At 47.5% G+C, this 21,141-nt stretch overlaps 1 protein-coding gene across 6 annotated transcripts in view; it reads left to right on the top strand.

Moving 5' to 3' along the window:
• GRAMD1B (GRAM domain containing 1B) overlaps positions 1 to 21,141 on the top strand; it is a 180,088-nt gene that overhangs the window by 113,868 nt on the left and 45,079 nt on the right. For 5 of the 6 annotated variants that reach the window (XM_090026803.1, XM_090026805.1, XM_090026804.1 and 2 more), the window contains one exon: positions 19,103 to 19,313. In XM_090026803.1, the coding sequence (XP_089882929.1) occupies positions 19,103 to 19,313 (211 nt within the window). Of the gene's footprint in view, positions 1 to 6,505; positions 6,668 to 19,102; positions 19,314 to 21,141 lie in introns of those variants that run through there. The other variant, XM_090026807.1, reaches the window with a different exon arrangement.

Below are 21,141 nucleotides of genomic sequence, written 5' to 3'. Positions count from 1 at the left end.
CACGCCATGAAAATGCCATTGCCAGTGCCGAAGACCCAAAAGCGGGTGCACATCAGGAGGTAGGCTTGATCTGGTGTCTGATGGAGAGCCTGCCTCCTCCAGCAGGGAGAGGGCTGAGCCGTGGCAGTACCCCTCTTTGCCCAGGGACTTTGAGGGCCTGTCCCATGTCTGAGGGTGGGAGCAGAGCTCCCGCAAATACTGGGTACCGAGGCATAAAGCCTATTTGTGTGTCAGAGGTGGGGAGGGCAGGTTCTGTTCCCAGCAGAAAGTAGTCGATAGTATCCATGCCCCGGTCAGAGTAACATACTGGGTGTTAATGAAAAAGCAGAATCTGTGCATGGCTGGGAAAGAGAGGCTACACTATGCTTTAAGAAGGGAGCTGATTCTGTGCCTTGGGGAGACGTGGGCGTTATGCATTGGGAACTTCAACCTGTTCTGTGCCCTGGGATTAAGGCCCATGTTGTAGTCTGGGAAAAGGAGGGGGCCCTTTGTGCACCCAGTATGGAGGAGACATGGTTCTGTAGGCTGGAAGTGGAGGTAAGAATATACTAAATTCTGCCCTAGATGCTAGCAAGGGCACAGAGCCTGTGGAGGATATCCAGGGCGTGTGTTTATATTTTGTGTTGCATCAGACGTTTCCATGTGTTAGGGAGCAGCGAGGTTTATCTCCCCACACTGTCCTAATACCTCTGCTTTTCAAATTCCTTTCTTGGAGGGGCAACAGGGAGGAGTTAGTGCCCTCGGTAAAGCAGGGATTGTACATCCACGGGTCAGGGTGAGCCACCGTCTGGGGTGCTCCTCCTGAAGACTTGCCTGTCGGTGCCTTGGCGGGGCTGCATCTGCCACGAACAAGTCTTTGATTTTTCCACGTTCCATAATTTCCTCGTTTGACAGGTTTCTGAGCGTTCCCTCCTCGTTGCCCACATTGCTGTTGCACACTGTTACTAAATGTGCTGCTAATGCATGAGTTTCCTTCTGCGTGGAAGAGATGGAGGCAGAGAGCGGAGGTGGCTCTGGAGATGGGCTTATCGTATAGTCGCTAGGAATGGAGGCACCTCGTGGGGTTTAGAGTTCTTGGATCTGGCAGCAGGGTCAAATGCATGAAGATCTCTTGCAACTGTGCGATGTTAAGTCGAGCCTGTCCACCTTCCATCTGTAGGATAATGATATATAACTTTGTAACATTGTTTTCATCCTCTGTGGAAGGATGCTATATTCATGCAAGGCTGTCCAGATTTGCAGGGTATTAATTGCTGTGCCAATGACCTGCAACTGGAGACTGAAAAACTGAGCAAGAAATCACCCGTGGACAAGTGTTCTCATGAGATTTCAGACCTGTCTCCTTTGATTCAAGGTCAGACATACCATAAGAATAATCATGTCTGTTTATTTCTGCTCAAATCTCAGTTGGAAAATAGGGGAGTGTGTATGTATGTAGGGCCGGGGGAGACTTCCAGAGATTTTAGATCTTCAGCATAGGACTTGTCATTGGGCAGGGAGAAATTGGAAAGCAGACGAATTCCTGTGAAATCACTCACACATGCCTTGTATTGGTGGCACAGGCAAGCTTTCTAGGGCCTGCTGTCTGTGATGTCTGCCTCAAACGCATGCTCCATAGGAGAGGTTAGAGTTGCTTCATTTAGGTATAAAGTTTTGTCTCCAAACCAGAGTGTCTTTACAAACATGAATGTTGAGTTACCAGACTGCCTCCCACATATCCATCATCAGCCTCGGGCTTTAATTACCTGGACAGATGCGTCATTTCCCATCACCTGAGATGTGCAATATTAATGAGTAAGCTTGTGTTACACCTGGGTCTGAGACAGCAGAACAGAAGCCAGCCCAGAAAGCCTGATTTCAGCAGGCGGCAGAGGTATAGCTCTTGCTGTCAGGGTGAGCACTAAGCAGTCTGCCTGAGAGGTGCCTGTCATGATGAAGCACCCAGAAGAGGCCCATGTAGCGTGAGAGCTCCTCTCTGTGTCTTTTTTTCTCCTTTCCAGAAGATTTGGGAGTGCTGCTGTACTGTCTGTCTCCTCACTAGTGCTAGGGGTTGAGGGAACGTCACACTATATGCAACTCAGCATTCAAGGCATCCTAATGCTATCCCTACAGCCAGAAATAACTAGTGCTTAATGCAGGTCCTACAGCAGAATCTCCTAATATTGACTGGCTACTGTGAAATCCATGGCATGACAGCTTGTGCTGCCCTACAGGCTATATCCTCTTCCAGTCCTGCTCCTTGTGCCAAAACCTTGCCTCCAGGAGTCTTCAGGTTGCACCCGGGGCCCTGACTACTGACACAGTCCATCAGCTCTACAGCTAACCCAGCACTTCGACCCTTGCCCTAACCTCAGGGATTGCATTATTAAATCCTTACTTGGTAGAGCTGAGAAGAGTCTTAAATCTAATTCTGCCATTGGGGGGCTGGAATCCAAATCCTGTGACTCGAGCCAGGCCCCTCTCTAGCAAACTCAGGGTGGTTTGGCATTGGAGACTTGCTTTTGCTCCTTTGATTCCAAGCTGTTTCAAAGTTGGGATGTTTTGAATCTTAGACTTTGATTTGCCTTGCCTCGTCTCTTTGCTTAGTGCCTGCAAATGCTGCAGACGGTCCCTTGTCTTCTAGTGACAAGCCAGAGAGTATTGGTCATTATAGGCAGGGGCCTGCAGGAGGACCATGACAAGCAGAGGGATGCACAAACCGGGTCAAATAAAATAACTCCCATGTCTCCCACCGTATTGTTCTTTTTGTAGAGGCCTCTAGTTCTAGATTAGTCCTACCAAAATGCCACAAGAAAAGCTGCTTTATGGTATTATTAGCAAGAATAGTAGTAGGAAGAGCCAGAAATGTAATAAGAGTACGTAGTCTTACAGGAGGCCTGGCCAAATGTTGCACCTCTGAAAAGACTTGGGAAACATACTTGAAATTATGCACACTTTTCCAAACTGTCATTTGTTTTGACCTTTGCCTGCTACTATAAATGAGCCTAAGGGTTTGACTGGACATTTTTTTCCAGAAAGCCTGTTTTCATGAGACTTCCAATACACTTGTTATGCCCCAGCAGTTCAGAGATGTAGGCAAACTTCTATTTGACCCTTAATGTTTATAACCTGCCCATCACAATCTGGGGCAAAGCCTTCCCAGGGTTTTCTATTGGCCCAAACAAAAATGGCATTTAATGAAGTGTAGAACCCATGCAAAACCTCAAAGCCTGAAAGTAACCAGTTAAAGAAAAAATCTTCAGCCGTTCCTTATTGCTAGCATTTCAGTGACAATCCTGTTGCCAGTATTGGCCTCCAAGCCATTTGCTACCATTCCTAATATGCACCAAATGGGTAGCCTGACTTCATTCAGCTCTAGCATGAAAAAAACTTGATTGTGATTGATGCTCCTTATAGCAACAGATGGACATGTTCAGGCGTTGCGTAATCCGCTCATTGAAGAAGACAGTTTTGCTTTAGCAGTGCCAACTTCACTGCTGTGGTTATGTGATTTGATGAGAGAAGGAAAGCACAGCAGGAGAAGGCTGTGTGCCCCGACAGTCAGGGCCAGCGGGGGGTGGCAAATGGGGATGGTAGCTAGCATGAAAGAAAAGTGTTGTGCAGACACTGACCCACTTTTTACTTGACTGGCGTAACATACCTTGGGCAGTCTAAAATGTTGTGAACTACTTCCTCCACTCAAAATATCATGTAGCGCTTGATAACACAGTGATGTCTTCAACACGTTGTAGTGTTTATGAGTCAGCTTGTGGTTTGGTCAAATGGTCTTGGCCATTTGCCGAAGCTCGTGCTTAAGTGCACAAATCCAGTGTTCACTTGGCCACTCTTGACCTGAGTAAAATGACCTGGCATTTTAGGTGCTAACAAGCACAAAGAGACCACCCTTTGCTAACATGAGTCTCACCTCTGGCCAGGGAAGCTCATCCTGTCTGTCAGGGTCCATGGGCATTCAAATGCCCAGATGTGAGTTGGTGGATTTGAACCTGAGACTTTGGGATCCAGTAGGAAAAGGTGCCAAAGATCCAAGTCTATTAAGTGAAAGGTGGGAGGTGACTCATAAAACCACTGTGTGATTCAGCTCTTCCAGTTGGGAAAGAGGGTTTTTTTTAGAGTGAACTACAGTTGCAGCTTCTGAGGTCTTCTAATGTTTGTGTGAGCTTTGTTTCTGATCTATTGTGTCCTCCTGCTTTTTAAGATGGTGTTGACATTACTCCTATGCTGCTGTCAAAGATTGTGTCATCAGGAATGCTTTGGCAACTTAGTTTTTTCATGCGCATTCAAATATAGTAGCTTTTTAAAGCCTTGACTATTTATATGAAATGTGTTGCAACTTTTAACAAACGTAATTCTTAACTACCCCAGCACAGAATTGCACGTGTCTGTTTTCACAGCTTGGGCTTGTTTTTGTATGATTTCAAAAAGCATTAGAAAAAAAGCATGAAAAAGTTCTTTGGCTTTTACCATCAAAAGTTGGGGGGGGGGAAAGTGTTTAAAGTTTCAAAAGCTTTTAGCTTCTCTCATTCCTTGCAGTCTCGGACCACCAGCGACTCCCTATGCCTGAAGAAGGGCGACTGCACCCGAAAGTTTACTAACAACTTTTTCCCAGCTACTCAGTTGGTCTACTGTACTAAAAGATACCGCATCTAGCCAAAGCAGCTTGCTTTCAAAAATTTAGATTTTATAAATGCAGGAGGGACCATTAGGGCACTTTGATCTGACCGCCTGCACGCCACAGGCCATAGGACTGCCCTGGATTGTTCTCTGCTTGAATGAGAGCAGATTTTTCAGGAAAACATAGCTTCTTGCATAAAAATGGTCAGTGGTGGAGACTGTCTACCAGAACCCTTGGGAGGCTGTTCCAGTGGTTAATTAGTACCCCCACTATTTAAGAACATATGCCACAGTTTGTTTAGCTTTAGTTTGCAGGCATTGGGTATTGTTAGACCTGTCTGCTAGAATGAAGAGCCCATTGTTACGACATGATAAAGATACAAATCAAATCACCTGTCTGCTTCCTCTGTTAAACTAAATGGACTGCATGTGTAATATTTTATGGTGATTACTGTTGACCTGTCATTTTAGCTGCTAAGGGGGGACAACGAGGCCACGACTTTTAATACAAGTTGCACCTCTGGCTAGGGAAGCTCATGCTGCCTGTCAGGTCAACGGACATTCAGATGCCCGGATATTTTTCTCATCCCTGAATTCACTGACATCCCGTATGAAGCAAACTGGCCCAAGGGGTAACATAACATAGGATGCTGGATAATTTTTGGCTGCAGAGCAAATATGAATGTGATTGCATATGTGCTTCATAGCTGTAACTAAACTCATAGTTTCATAGTTGTTAGGGGCTGGAAGAGGCCTCACCGATCCTTGTGATTGCACGTGTGCTTAATAGTTGTAGCTAGATGGTAGCCGTATTGGTCTAGAGGAAAAGGCAATCAGGACTCGTAGTAGAGATGATATCTTTTATTAGACCAACAAGATTTTTGCAAAAAAAAAAACTGTTTAATTGCAAGCTTTCGGGCACAAACACCCTTCTTCAGGCATCGGAGAAAAGATTGTAAAAGTTCTCCTGGGTAGAAACTAATAGCTGTAATTAAACTCATCGTTTCATAGTTAGGGGCTGGAAAGGGCCTCACCGATCCTTGTGATTGCACGTGTGCTTAATAGTCGCAACTAAACTCATAGTTTCATGGTTGTTAGGGGCTGGAAGGGGTCTTACCAATCCTTATGGATGCACATGCACTTAATAGTCACAACTAAACTCATAGTTTCATGGTTGTTAGGGGCTGGAAGGGACCTTACTGATCCTTGTGATTGCATGCGTGTTTAATAGTTGCAACTAAACTCATAGTTTCCTGGCTGTTAGGGGCTGGAAGGGGCCTTACCAATCCTTATGGATGTACCTGCACTTTATAGTCGCAACTAAATTCATAGTTTCATGGTTGTTAGGGGCTGGAAGGGGCCTTACCAATCCTTATGGATGCACATGCACTTAATAGTCGCAACTAAACTCATAGTTTTATGGTTGAAAGGGGCTGGAAGGGGCCTTACCAGCCACTGGGTCCAGCCCCCTGCCCTGGGCGGGAAAGACCGCTGGGATCAGACGACCCGGCAAGGTGGGCGTCAGGATGTTTTTTCAAGACCCCCGGATGGGCAACCGCACCATTTCCAGGGCCCAGCCTTTCCCAACCCCTTGCCTCCTAAAGACGCGCTTCCTTCTGCCGACCCAGCAGCGCCCATGATGTCTTGAAGCGATGCCCCCCCAAACCCCGCTACCCTTGCAGGCTGCAGCTCATGGGGGGCCTTCGGCCAGCCCCAGACAGAGGTGTTGCTTGAGCAGCGTCACCCCGATCTGAAAAACAAACAAACAACCAACCCCCAACTCCAGTGCGGCCCGCTCCCCAGCCTGTCTGTCTGGAGACAGGCGGGGTTGTGCAAGGTTGTCCCGGTCTGCACGGATTGCCCCCTCCCCCTTCCCGCCCGCGGCCCGCGCATGAGCCCTGGTCCTGCGGGGGGCTCCCCGCGCGCCGCCGCCGGAGCGGGAGCGGGCGCGGGCGCGGGCGCGGCAGCGGCCCCGGGCGGGCGGCGGTGCGGGCCGCGATGGGCCGGGCGGCGAGTGAATGAATGAGCGCCCGCGCCGCCGCCTAATGGCTACCAGGTCAGTGCCGCTCCGCACGCCGGAGTCCATGATGGCTGCAGCGGGCAGGGATGCTGCCGGGCCCCGCGCCCCCCGCCCCGGGTTTGGCCACGGCTTCGGGCCGGGCACGGGGAGGATGGGGCTGCCGTGGCCTGTAGGCGGATCCTCAAGTGACCGGCGGAGGGGGGGAGGAAAAAAAAGCAAGCGGGGGCGGGGGGGGGGGATGGAGGTGATCTCTTTTATTGCAGCATTTGATCCCATTACCCGCAGCACCTTCCACTAGCCCCGGGAAGATGATCCGCAGCAAGTTGCGAGTGGGAGGATGTCAGGCTCTGGCTTCGTCTTCCTGTCCTGGGAAAGGCAATCTCCCCCCCCCCCCCCCCGCCCCCAGCGCCATGTGGCGCGTGAGTGGCTGGCGCCTCCTGAATCCGGGGGGGCACCGGCCCCATCGGGGGGGGTACGTGCACCCCCTACCAGCTGCCTCTGGTGCGCTGTGAGGCCTCTCTAGACACTGCGCAGCCCCCTGCCCAAAGAATAACATGCATTTGGAGAGATGCTAGCGCTAATCAGTGCCAAGCCCCTTCGGGGATGCTTTTGGAGTTGTTTCTGAGCAGGAGGGGATCCTTTCTCCCCTTTTATGCAGTCAGGATATAGGAAGGTATACAAATAGCTGCCCTCTCAAATATTAGCACTCACCCTTATCACTGGGTGTTTCATAGAGTTGGATTTTTTTTTTCGTATGGCAGCCCTGCACATGAATATTGATGCAGTAACGGCGTTATACCCCCAGCCGCCCCACCAAGCATCCACCAAATCATGAGCTTTACCTTGAAAATAATGCAGTTGAAAGTAATTTATCTTTTTATTTGCCTTTTGGTTGTTGAACATTTGGGGTGCCCTCGGTCCGCTTTTCTGTGCAGCCAAGAGGGATTAGAAATTGTTGTCTTTGTAATGAAAGCAACCGCCGTGATTCACTTAAGCAGAGGACTCCGGGCACCTGGGGGTTTACACAGAGCCCAAATGCAGTGTAACTTGAAAGAAAATCTTGATAGCTGTCAGTTGTGTTGTAGGGAGGAAGCCCCAGTGCAAAGTTATGACTTTGTCCTTGTGAGGAATATACACTGAGTTGCTGTTCCAGCGGGATGGGAAATACCTCTTTTAAGACGTTTGCCTCGGAGTCCTTGGCCAGATTGCCTCTCTACTGCTTGCGTTGCGCGCCGCGCCGCAATGTCCCTCAGTTGCATCTCAGTTGTGGAGATGGCCTTTTTCAGCCTATAGTTTGTAAAGGGCTTGAGGACCTTCTGGGAAGAACATGCAGACTGGCATACGAGACCATCGGCCGTATTTTAATAGAGGTTGGGTCACCAGAACCTCCCCACCCTCGTTTGAAAGTGCCTCTCCGCCCTTCCTTGGGATCTTCTGAAGCGCTGAAGCAGGGAAGGGAGCAAGCACTTCAGGGTCTTGCAGAAAGCTGGAAATTTCCATAAGCCATCAGACCGGTTGTCCATTGAATGCGAGGTCCTGTCTCGAGCAGTAGGCAATGTCAGAGGAACGCTGAGGAAGACAATGGCATTATTAATAATAGATTTGACCAACTATGTAGTACCGTCCATATACGGGGAAAAGATCAGTTTCTTCCTGACCTCCGCGATGATCTGCTAATGTCCTGAAACATGAGGATTTGGCTAATTTTCTCTTGCATAAGAAACATGTGAAATTTCACAGAGAATAGAAACCTTTCCTTAGAAAGTTTGAACAGACTTCCTCCTATTCTGTAGCAGGGATATACTGGTGATTTTCTGTTAAAGTATACTGGGTTGTTTAAAAAGATCCCCTCCTCAGTTAAGGTTTTTTTTGGTGTTTTGTTTTTGAACAGTTCACACACGATCCTTTTTTGCTTCTGTACAAGCCTAATAGTTTTGTCCTTGTGAAGGTCTATAGGTTTTACTGGCAGAAAGGTAAGGGACCAGAAAGTCCAGAGGATTGGCTCTGGGCATATAGAGATCTTTTCATTCATCGGTTGCTACTTTGAAGCCAGTCAGGGTTGACTGCAACCAAAAGCTGTGACCATCTGATGGTGAGTCTCTACCCTATTGCCAGGGGATGCGATGAGACCATGACAGAAAGTGGCTCCACAGACGGCAGCTTCTGCAGAGAGAAATGAACTCTTCTGTTTCTGCTACATGTGTGATCCTTTTTAGGATCTATACCAGCTGTTAAACAGGATTGGGGCATATTTATGACCGGGTGGCGTTCGCCGTAGTACTGTATCAGCTTTCTAGTAGATCCACTGCGGGCTGCCCGTTTTCACTGTCAGCTACTAAATTTCATACATTACCATCTCGCCCTTTTCAAAGTTGTAGTCACCAACTTGAACCCCGTGTCTCCTGCTACAGAGCCTCATAAGCCGATTGCATAATCAGGGCTTTATTGTCCACAAACCTCAAAGCACTTTCCAACGACATGCAGGTATTATGCCTCGGCTTATAAACACAGCGACTGCGGCAGCGGGTCGCACAAAAACCCAGTGACAAAGTTGGGAGTAGAGCCCTGGTATCCTGACTCCCGGACTTGCAGGCCTGGCAATTGGGCCATGCTCTTGTATTGCCTTTGCTGCATCCCGCAGTATATGTATATAGATGTGTATATAATGTCATAAATGGTTATTCCTTGAGGCCTCGCAGCTGAGCTTCTTTCCTGACCTCTGATCACAGAACAACATTTTCAATTTCAGCTCTGCCGAATGGATTTGGCTCGTGGTGATGGTGGAGATTAAGGGTCAGAGCATTTCGCGAGTAAATTGTGAGCAGAAATGAGTGAACCTCAGCATGTCTGCAGGTTTGATTAAGTTCTCAGAAGCTGCGATTCTTATCAGAAGTATCCTGAACCACTGTGGCCTGTACAACCAGGCAGGAAATTCTCAAGTGATCTCTGTTTTGTATTGAATCAGAAGCCCTGAGAGAGCAGGCTTAAATGTGGCACTTGTCACTTCAGCAGCTATGCAGAGACGGTGGAAAAATTGACCAACAAACGGCCAGTTGCGGGTAGCGTGGAATCTCACGTTTCTGTTTGGATTTGGCTTGAATTCAGCTGCTTTTTGTTGCAGCTTATTTCGTGCAGGTTGGCTCGCCCGTCTTCAGTGAGCAGGCCTGGGATGGATGGCCTGTGTTCTACCCCAGTCAAAATAGCACAGGGAGGAAAAAGGGTCTGGGTCTAATTTTTGAACACGGAGGTAGCTTTTTTATTCGCTTTTCTGTTGGAAAGACACTGCGTACCCACGCAGCAGCATCCCTTTGTCCCCAGCTTCCCCAAACGGTCACCCCGCGCTAGGATTTTGCATTCGGTTTACAGCAGTGTCCTCAGATGGCTTGACGAGAGAGAAAAGAGGCATCAGAGGCAGGCAAGGCAAGATGGTACTCAGCACGCCGGCACAAGCTCAACCGAGTCTATATGTGCAACATGTCATAGGGTCTGTTTGTCACCCATCGGACTTCTCAGCCACTCGAGAAGCGGCGGTGGTATGGGGTAACCCCCCAAAGGTGCAACCTCCGTGGTCTCCCGAGACCGAGGACTTCCAGTAATCAGTTAGCTTATTGATCACATAGCACCGACTGTGGCTCGGTCTTAACTAGCACAGAGCACTCTGGTCCTGATTTAGCACTTAATGGCCATGTAGCATTGAGTATATGCATTGAGTTCAGTGCTATCCATAGCCCTCAGCACCTGGCAGGATAAGCCCATTTTGCAGAGTGCTGTAAGTACCCTCAAATACCTTAGTTTCCTGCCCTTAGAGCGCACAGTCTAGCAAACAGGACATGGGGGAGGGGGAGGGAAGGGAGGGGCTTCATTGTGCTCGTTCTTTAAAATGTAACCCAAGTTATAACTCATCGTTTTGGGAATCAGAGTTTCGTATCCTTTTACTTATGCCAAGTTACCTAGGCCTCAGATGCTGTTAGCTAGCCAAAATGAAGCAGGTTGTTCTGGGTTAACCGGGTGGAGGCTCCTGTGCGGAGTGTGCACAGGAAGTGGTATCAGCAATTCAGTAGATAGAGCTTTTTCTGTTTGAGTTTTTGGTGATGGAAGGGAGCACTGTGCAGGGGAAGTTGTCAGTTTTTTGCAGCTGGGTTTCCCTGGTCATTACAGATCCCTGTTTGGAGCGTAATGATTATGAGCCTGGGTCCTGGCTAAATTCTGGTGTGCATTTTGCAACTGGCAGACTTAAATAGATGTAGTTTTCTTCATCTCCTCTCCTAAATGCTGTGTATCATCCCTTCCTTTAAAAAAAATACTCCAGCCTTTTACACTAATAATGCCAGATGCTTCAAGGTCACAGTTGTAAGCATCATAGAAAATTAGGGTTGGAAGGGGCATCAGGAGGTCAGTGCATTAGAAGTATTTTGCAGGGTTTTTGGTTGTAGCTGTGTTAGTCTGAGGACATAGGCAGGCAAGGGTCTTTGGGTAGATGTGATATCTTTTATTAGTCCAGCTGAATAGTTGGATAAAATGTGTTTGGAAGTATTTTGGAAAATAGCCGCAGAGCTGTACTTTTTCTTTGAGTACCGTTGGCATGGACTGTTAAACAGCTGTCACTTCTGAACCCAGCGATGGCTGCATTTACTGGTGTGATTTCATAATCTGTTAGGATAGGCAAGCTCATTTTCCTTGTTTTTAAGGCCCTTTGAAGAGCCTGGCTTCAGAAGTAGTCAACAAACTTCAGTGAAATGGGATGTTAGTGCTTGACTCCTCTCTTGGAGGAGGAGGAGGAGAGAAATGACACAGGAATCCCTTTATCGCTGTAGATTGCAGCCATTCCTAATCGCTGCTGCCCATTGGATTCTCCATCCATTAGCTGGGGCGAGCCTTTCTAGGCAGTCTGTTAGGAGCTGGACTTTCTCTCCTGAAATCCATCCTCAGTTTTGCTCCGTTTCATTGACTTCATCGGAGTGACGGTAGAGCGAAGGCGACCAGTGGGCTTCTCTACACACTGCTGAAAGAGGAAAGCCCTTTTCCCCTTTCTGTCTCCTCTTATGCAGAACCTGGTAACGTACCGAGTTGTGCCAGGGCACCTCAGCACTGCATTGACTGGAGCATAACGGAGAACAAAATCTGATCTCTCTCTCATGCACATGTGCATGGTGCTTGTGATGCTTGGTTTCACTATTTCTGAAGTGCTAGTTCATATAACCATTGCTCTCAGTGCTGTACTCAAACACAGAACACAAGGGGGGTGCCCCAAAGGGATTTTATTTAATACAGTCTGTTGTTCTCGGGCTGGTGTTGCTTTGCCCCCAGGGACTATCTGGAGACCCCCCTGCAGAAGCCTGCGAGGCTCTGAATGGCCTCTGGGCAACTGGGCCTGTAAAGCATTATTTATTACTATTATATATATTTTTTTCAAAGTGGGTCAAGCCATTTTGGCATTTCAAGCGTGGATTCCCGGTTCTGTTGCAGGCCTTGGTCACTATGGAAACGACAGAAAGCGTTTGTCATGGCTGTTCCCTGGGTCAGATTCAAAACCCCGGGACTGAACGGGAGCAGCGAGAGCTGAGATGGGGGGAGGCGAGTGGAGGCCGAGCTTTGCACTTGTGCGCGCTGTTCTCTGCCTCTTTGTACACGGGTTGAAAGGCTGAACAAATAGACTCTCCATGCACGTTACATATACTCCAGTGGAGGTCTCCATGCAAGCAGTTGGGATATTCAGTGTTGATATGACAAGGAGCCAGGGCCTCCCAAGCTGCATTTTGTATTTTGGCTTGTGTTCTACCCAGGAGAGCACACAAAAAAGCAGCAGGCTCTCCCTCTGCCTGAAGAAGGGTGTTTGTGCCTGAAAGCTTGCAGAGAACAATTTTTCCAATGATTTAGCTGGTCTAATAAAAGATATCGCAGCTACCCCTTGTCTGCCAATGTCCTTAGACCAACACAACCAACACCCCAAAATCAGTGCCCTGTCACCGGGTGGGGGGCCTCAGCAAAGTCTGTCTGAGCCTTGTGGTCCCTGTATGTGCCGTGTTGCTTAGCCCAGCATCCTGCTGAAGCATGTGAGGATTATCAAGTGGAGTGATTATTATTATTATTTTTTTTAAATATGAAGTGATAGTAAATATTATGGGCCAAACTCTGCTCTTCAGAAATGCCCCCGCAGCATTTAGGCCCCTAAGGCAGGTGCTAAAGGTTGTATCTACACTGTAGTTCAGGTAGACATTCCCTAGCCAGCTTCAACTAGAAAGCTTAGGTACTGCTGGTAATGTAGCTGTGACAGCACGGAGCTCAGCATAGCTTAAAAACCTGCCCAAAGACCCAGGTGAAGGCTCAGGTGGTAGTTACCCTGTCAGTGACACTCAGAGTAGTTTGTTCAAAGCGAGCTTGGGCATGTCTGCACAAACTGCTGACACCGCAGTTTTGCTGTAGTTGGGAGCTTAAAAGCTAGTCTGATTCGCTGTGTGCACGTACATGCATGCATATTCCCATGCCAGAAATGCTGGGTTGGAGTTTGTATACATCATTTAGTACAGACTTTAGAGGCAACGTATATCTGAGGCTGGTTAAGTTTTCCTAGCTCCATCAAATCTTGCCTGAGTTTTGCAGGCAAGGCTGACAGATGCTTTCAGGTGAGAGCCAGGAAAAGCTCTGTGCTCTCGCGTGGTTTAAATCTGAAACTAGACAGAGCTTTGTACAATTTCACTTTGTGTTTTTGGGTTGGTTTGAAGCCGGAGCGGAGTGAAACTTGCATGCGTGAGAGCCCGCGTGAAGTGAAACAAAGAGGAAGGTCCCCTGAAGGCTTACAAAGAAAAATCAGCGAAGCAGCTATAGTGGAGAGGAGTAAACCACTCATTTTAGTGCCTGTCTTCCTATACATTCCTGGCCTGGATTTTGGAGTCTACTAAACTGAGAGCGTTACCCTTAGAGAAACCATCAGCAATGTTTTGTTGAGCCCAGTACGTGGAAGTGGCACTTTGGAAGTTGGTATAATGTGGTGCAGGTATTTAGGTTATGCAGATGCTCATGCTCAGCATTACTAAGTCTTGTTGCTCTGTTTCGAAGAGTGCTCAGTAACATGGCATCTAGGACCGCATGGAGCTTTCACCCTGGCTTTGAGTGGGTGCAAACGTTTCTGGCAAACTTGTAGAAGTTTTGCATAGAGCCTAGTGCAATGGGAAGCACTTTGTGACTAGTGCTGTGAGGCACAATCAAAATATTGCCACTTGTACTGATAGTCATGACAGCTGCGAGCAACAACCCACCTGGTTTCAGCCAGGAGAGGAAGCACCAATCCCCAGAACTGAAGTCTCAAGAAGGAATCTGCCCCTGCCCTGTGTTTTATTAGACCAAAGAGTCTCTAACAATTTCTCATAAGCTTCAGAGGGATACCTGAGCTCTTATCGGTGAAAGCATGGCCCGCATACTTTTGCTCAATGTTTTTGTTTTGAGTGGCATATTTCTAGTAGTGTCCTCAAGGAATTAATACCTGGATGTTTCCGTAACTGCTCTATTAGCATGGGTAGGGTTCAAGGTTCCCATATAATGATCAGATGCAATAGAATACAATAGAGAAGAGAATTTCAAAAGGTTTGGCTGGCCCGTGGTGTCATCATACGTTGCATTAAACACCGGCTTCAGTGTGCCTCTTTGCTCAGAGGTTACAGGAGGGGATGGGGGCGGCAGGAGTCCTGGGTTCTTTCTCCTCCTTGCTCTCGCCCTAACTTCTTGGCAGGAGCAAGTCCTTTAATCTTTCCCTGCCTCAGTTTCTCCATCTATATCTCAAAAGATTGGTTTGCTTTGTAACAGAGGAAATGGAATAATTCACAGTGAATAATTCATTCAGCTTCTCCTCCTGCTCACAGAACATCTGTGAGCATCTTAGTTTTTTTCCAGTTTGTTTGTTATTTGCATGAATATTTCACGCTTTCTGCTCTTTGCATTGACCTCAGGCCTCCAGAACTCATATGGTGTCACTCTGAGGTTTTTTTGGGTTGGTTTTTTTTTTTTTTTTAATTTTATTTTAGTAAGTCACATGCTCGTCTCTCTGCTCCCTGATAGGATAAGCATACAGGCACTTGATTTCAGTGACTGTTTGCACACACGCTTTTCAGTTTGCTTCCTGAAACGTTTGTGCTAGAAAAACTGCATCACTCAGGCACTCCTGGGATGTGAGCAAATAAAAATGGGACCAGCTCAGTTGGGTTTTTGGAGCAATGATTTATGTTGAATCAATGGTTTCTCAGCAAGAAGCCAATATGGATACTGAGAGAGAGGACTGGAAAAAAGAAAGCCACCTGCTGTTACCAACATTGTGAGTACACAGAAAAATAAATGCAGATGGGTTACAGAGCTGGGCGATGGTACATGTCCACTGAATCAGTATAATGCATACTTCAGTGGGGAAGGAGATAACAAGAGCAAGAAATCCCAGGGTTGTGCCATGAGTGGGTATCTGTCTAGCTGAGTAACATAAATAGGTGAATACGTTCTATCTAGCTGTCCGTGGTATGGAAAGGTGACAAAGAATTGGAAAGATTGCCACCACCGTTGACTATACTTTTGGCCCATTTAAAAACCATTTCCAAGACTTTAAAAAGTGTCTTGGTGATTTTGCTTGCCTAGCTTGAGAGATTTTTGGAGACAGCAAGTGCTCACAAAGTGCCGTGCACCTGCCGCTGAAAACAGCCCGTGGGCGTGCCTCAAATTAAGTGTTCCGACACAGTAGCCACCAATACCTCTGTTCATTATCAAGATGTAAACCTATACCCTTCTTGACATTTTGAAAATACAGTGACTTTTTCTCTTCCTTTCTGCTGTTCCTTTCCCCCTGGTAGAAGAACAACCTTTTCTTAACATCGTTCATATAGGTTTGAGAAGCAAAGGGAGTGATGGCAGATGTGCATGTCGCAATAACATTAGGTTGGGGTCAAGTGGCAAATAAGGAGATCTTATATACAGTGTCATGGACTCAAGGGTGACTAAAGCTGGGGGCATGGGTGGGTGGGTGAAGGGCAGAGTTCTGCAGTTTCGGTTATGCTGCCAAAGGGAGGAGATAAGCCTAGCTGTGAATGGCAGCCTAATTTCATTTTCATTTGCTGTGCAGCTACAAAGCGCTTTTTTCAACTGAAGCTTTCATGAGCGTCTGCATAGCTGTTTTGGTAGCAATTTCAGGGGAGAGGCTAAGTACCTATTAGCTCAGTGGCAACAGCGCTTACTTGAGGTGCAAGAGACCCTGGTTCAAGCCCTTGATCTGTCTGAGTCGGACCAGACAGCTGATTCTCTGTCTCCAGCATTTGAGATGGATGCCCTAGCTACCAATCTTTTGGTTACTTTGGGGCTACTGACGCTCAAGCTTTCCTACTAGGTATGCTGCATGTTGTATGAATAACTGAGTGCGAGACAGACTTTCTATATAGCCTAGTCATTCCCACTGGAAATGTGGGAAATCATGGTTCAAACGACTGCTTCAACGAATGTCCAGTGACTTAGATGAAAACGCTGGAAGGTCTTGGTTTTGCCCTAATGTGCAGTGGGAATATTTAATTAGGAAGGTTTTTCTGTAACAGGAAGACCATTTCATGCCCTGCTCTAATTCCCGTCAGAAGGGCCGGGGCTGGGAAACAAGAAACCGGGTTTACTGAGTCCCATCCTACCCTCCGCAGGGAGCTGTGATCACCTTGTGTGCAACCCACGTGAACTGACGGGGCTCGGTGCTACGGACCCCTGTGAACCGGTGCGACTAGGTGCTGCGGACCCCTGTGAACCGACACGACTGGGTGCAGTGGATACCTTGGAGGTGGCTGCACTCTGCCAAGATCAAAAAAACAAGGGTGGAGTGTGGGAAAGGGAGAGATAGTAGCAAATGAAGAAGTGAGTGGCTGGTCAGAAGTTTATCAGATATCTCCCTGATGCATATTAATGCACTGGGGAATTCACCCACAGTACAAATAAAGGGCCGGCCTTATCTCTTTCTGGTTTCTTGCTCTCTTTCTTGCTCATCCCTTTCTGTTCCAGTCTAAAGTGTTCTCCTGTGTTGTCTGTGTGTGTCTTGTCTTTCTGTTTTCCTGCTTGTTCTCCAGCCAGGCAAATTTCCTAAGGGTACAGAAGTGATGAGCCCTGTCTGCAGTTCAAGTGAGAGAGTTTAAGTCTTTATGTGCATAAAACAGTCCTCAATGTCAACGATGAAAGCCTAGAGACTTCCTGTTCGCTCTTGCTTGTGTTTTAATACTGAGACCCTTCCTTTCCCTCGGCTGGTACTGCATGTGTCCTGGTCTCCGCCTGTTTATCTCACTTGCTTCACTCTTGGTAGGGCCGGCCTTCCCATGTTATATGGGCACTCTGGGTCTGGGATAGATGTATAGAGGAGAGAGCGAGGACAGTCCATGGTCACGGCATTATCCAGGGGCTTGGTAGACCAGTGTCCAATTTGCACACTTTCTTGGTGACCTTGGCCTTGTGTGTCTCAGCTCCTTCTCTGCAAAATAGTGATAATCACACTTCCCTACTGCCCAGGGCCATTGTGAGGATAAATAGGCTTGAGTGCTAGCGAAGTGTTCCAGCACTTTAGCAATGGGAGGCATATGAATGTCATTGATAGATAAGAGAGGTATGATGTGTTGGTGTCTCATTTGTGTATTCAAGGCAATGCTTTTCCCATCTTGTTTAAAGAAGAACTTCTTGGTGTGAGCTTGTGTGCTTCGGTGAGCGATCTATATTTTAAGGGTGATTCTTATCTGGAAAGTGTTGCTCTTTTTTTAAAAGACATAACGAGGTTTCCCCATTTGCTCTCTCTTGGTAATGTCCATATTACATTGTCTCAATTTACAACTAAAAAATTGCATTCTAGCTGCTGGCTTTGCAAACACAACCTTGGGATGTAAAGCCACTCTCAGGTTTTGTCCTCCTGCCGGGTTTAGATCTACGTGCTGGTGAAAAAGATTGACTGACTGTTGAAACAAAATCATTTTGTAGATGATGCATGAGCCGGAGCAGTATTCAGTTCCCTCTTCCGTGTTGCAGGAATAATAGGGTAGGAAGAGTTAAAGCTTGCTTGCGTCACTAGAATACGCAGCTTTGGCCTGACATGAACAAAAGAAACCAATTTGTTAGGTTAAAAAGTGATATTTTTACACACCCACTTTTCGGACCACAAGTGTACTTGCTGGAAGAGACTGTCCTGGATATCTTCAGGATCTCTGAAGACTTCCTCTGCAAATCGTTAACTGATACCTGATAAAGATAGCATTATCGGTCAAGAGCTGGGCCTTCATTTCTTTCTCCCTCTCCCCTCCCTAAATACCCAGAGACTTTGAAAAACTTGGAAGTGAAGGCCATTGTACAGTCCAGAGCAAAGGATTTATCCTTTTCTGTTTCAGCATTGCCAAGTCTTGTGATTTTTCTTGCCAGTCTCGCGGTATAAGTAATCTTCCTAGAAGGCCCAGCTTCTGGAGCCGGGGGGTTGCAGGGGGAATCCCTGTTGAATTTCTGCAAGTAGGTTCCTCCTGGTAGCAGAGCCTTGTGCACGGGACCTCAGAGCATCTTAAGGCTCAGAAACCAGATGACAACCCCTGCCCCCTCCCCAAAGCCCCAGTGTCTCATTCTTTTTAAGCCAATTATGTGGGTTTTCAGTGGCTGGGGTTGGCCAAACCATGTGGCTTAGGCTTGTCTCTTGAACAGATGATGAATATCAGTGTGAGTCATAAAAAGGGGAATCCTCTCTGTATAATGTAGCTGGCTGAATTATTTATTACCAGTACATTGCCCTTCCAATTTAGCCCTTTATTCCTATTCATGAACAAGTCCTGACTTTTGTTAACATATTTGTTAGTTGCCTGGATTATATCTGAAGTTCACGTCACCAGATCCAATTTTACAAACAAAATGCACCCTATGGTTAATTAGTGAATTGTCCACTGTTCTTTATGCAGGGTGGGTGATTGGTCAATAAAACCTTACAGCCCTGTTTTTGCTCCCTGGCCGAATGACTGGAGCTTTTTACACAGGAGGAAAATCACTCTGTTCCCATGTCTGAAGGCAGGGCTTTGTAGGAGGAAAAAGGGCATTTCCCCAAGTGTTGAAGAAACCAAACCAGTCTGCTGTGAGCTGGGCAATTTTTACAGGGGAGGGAAGAATACATGACATGAATGGGACTAGATTCAAAAGTGCAGTGGGTGTTTTTGTGTGCGGTTTTCTCAACCTTCAGCTGCATCTGTTTTATGAAAGCGGCCAGAAAAAACCCCAAAGTAAAGTGCCTGCTGTTGTATTGTGGTTTTAGCTATAGCAGGTTAAATTTCCACCGGAGAATAACGTGACTGCGTGGCATTAGCCTCTCACTTGAGGATGCCAAGTTTGGCCAGCACGCACATGGAGAAGCCCCTGGGCGCTCTCTCACCTGTGCTAGACCACACGCAGTGCAGGTACTGTGAACAGAGTGTCTTTCTCCTGATGGTTAATGGACTTTGCTTTCTCTCTGTCCAGCACTGCCAGTAACTCGAACCGCAGCACGCCTGCCTGCTCCCCCATCCTGCGCAAGCGCTCCCGGTCTCCGACGCCGCAGGACTCCCAAGGGGACGCCATGGTGGAGAAAGGCTCGGACCACTCTTCAGACAAATCCCCTTCTACACCAGAGCAGGGCGTGCAGCGGAGCTGTTCCTCTCAGTCGGGTCGCAGCGGGGCCAAGAACTCCAAGGTGAGGAAAAGGTGACTTGTGTTCAGACACATCTCTTTATACTCCCTGGGGTGCTGTGTTGACTTTCTGCCCTCTCCTTTTTATTTCCAACTGAATAACTCCCCTTCTTTACCATATTAAATGACTGAAGACCTTCACCTGAGGTGTCACCGGCCACGGGAGCACTCAACCGGTTGGGGCAGAACCGGGCAGGTACTAGCATGGCCCGTCTGCTCTTCGCTAGCCTCAGTCCGTGAGACACTGGCTGGTGAGGTAAGCAGGCCCATGCTGCTGCTTCTGTGAATTCAGATTTTTCTCAGGAGTCTCTACACCAACCCCAGTGAGACTCAGAAGACCAGCCTTTGTGACCAGTTCATTTTATCCACTCAGCTGGAGACTTTGAGGCTTACACTGTGGGGAGGGAACGCAGGGATGCAGAAGGGTCTTCAACAAACTTTTCGTTCACTAAGGGCAACGCTCCTTCTGGGCAGTACTCAAGTCCTGTTCAAGACTGAAAGCACAGTGGGATGTCCTTTTGCTGGTGCTTTGCACAGGACTCATTTTTCCCCCCCACAGTGCCTGGCTGTAACTAGAGGCTTACCGACAGCCAGTGTATCCCATCCCAGCTGGAAGCAGGGTCAGTTTTTGCTCCCAGGTACCCTGGCCATCCCTTTGTCTCTTCCTTTTGGTCATACTGCCCTCACTGGCTCCTTCTTATGACAAGGACATAGAAGTCATGAAGGAAAAGTCACCTAACAGAAGTGGCCTACCCACAGCTCACCCCTTTATGTCCTCACATATCAAGCCTGAATGAGCAATGTAAAAATTGCTTTATTCTATGGCAGAGCAGGTATCCTTAGTGCAGATGGGGCAGGACTTCTCTTTTTTTTTGTTACTTTCCTTGAGTCAGCTGTCACCGTACACCCTCCTAAGACAGAGATTTGTCTGATGAGTGTGTGGTTGGATATTGGAGCTGGGCCCTGCTAGACCAGTCTTGGTCCACGGTGCCTTGTGAAATACAGGTTTCCAGGTGTATGTGAACACAACAGGAGCTTTCCCAAAACTTTAAATACCATGGGACTTTGTTAAAGGGCACCTTGCTCCTGGAAGTGTGCATTTGTATAGGGTTTGTTTTTTTCCAGCTTCACCCTGAGTACCTACACGATGTTGCCGTTGGTCATCTTTATGCTGTTGGCCTACATGAAAGGAGCTGGTTGATCCTTGGATAATTTACTAGTGCACCCAAACACATGCACACACACACACACACATATATTTATAGGACCATCCAGGGCACTTTCATTGTCAGTCCCAGCGGAGAAGCCAGGACTCGCTGCACAATGGAGTTTTATTTATATGGGCCCCAAGGAAACGGAAGGAGATAATGTCTGTTATGTCTGTGGGTTGTCCTCCCTTTTTGTCCTTGTGAGGATTGTTTTTTGTAATTATTCTCTCTTCGCTCCTGCATGCTGTCTCTCTGATTTAGTCACAAAGGCGCCTCTCCAAAGTAAGCTTTCTTTCTTCTCACTTGTCCCCCTCAGTAGACTTGTCGTAGTGCTCAGAAATCCTCCTGTAGTCCCGACAAGTGGCTCCGAGTAGGACATTTCCCAGTCCTTGTGTGTGGGGATGTCAGTGAGAGCTCACCCTGCTGCCTGTAGCTGTGAGGCTGGGTTCGCTTGAAGTCACCGAGGGGTTCATTAATATTCATTCACATGGTATGAGAACTGGCCCCTTCTTAAACCTCTGTGCTTTACTTTTGTTACCCTGTCCCTTAAACTGGCTGGCTTTCAGTATGCTGTACAAGCCCAGCTGTCTGCAATGGGTCATCTGGCTCCATAACCCCTCTTTC

The sequence above is a fragment of the Crocodylus siamensis genome, chromosome 14 (assembly GCF_052110815.1).
Source record: "Crocodylus siamensis isolate JL-2025a chromosome 14, ASM5211081v1, whole genome shotgun sequence".
NCBI lineage: Eukaryota > Metazoa > Chordata > Crocodylia > Crocodylidae > Crocodylus > Crocodylus siamensis.
Note: the sequence above shows the minus strand (reverse complement) of the source record. Positions and strands in the feature narration are given on the sequence as shown.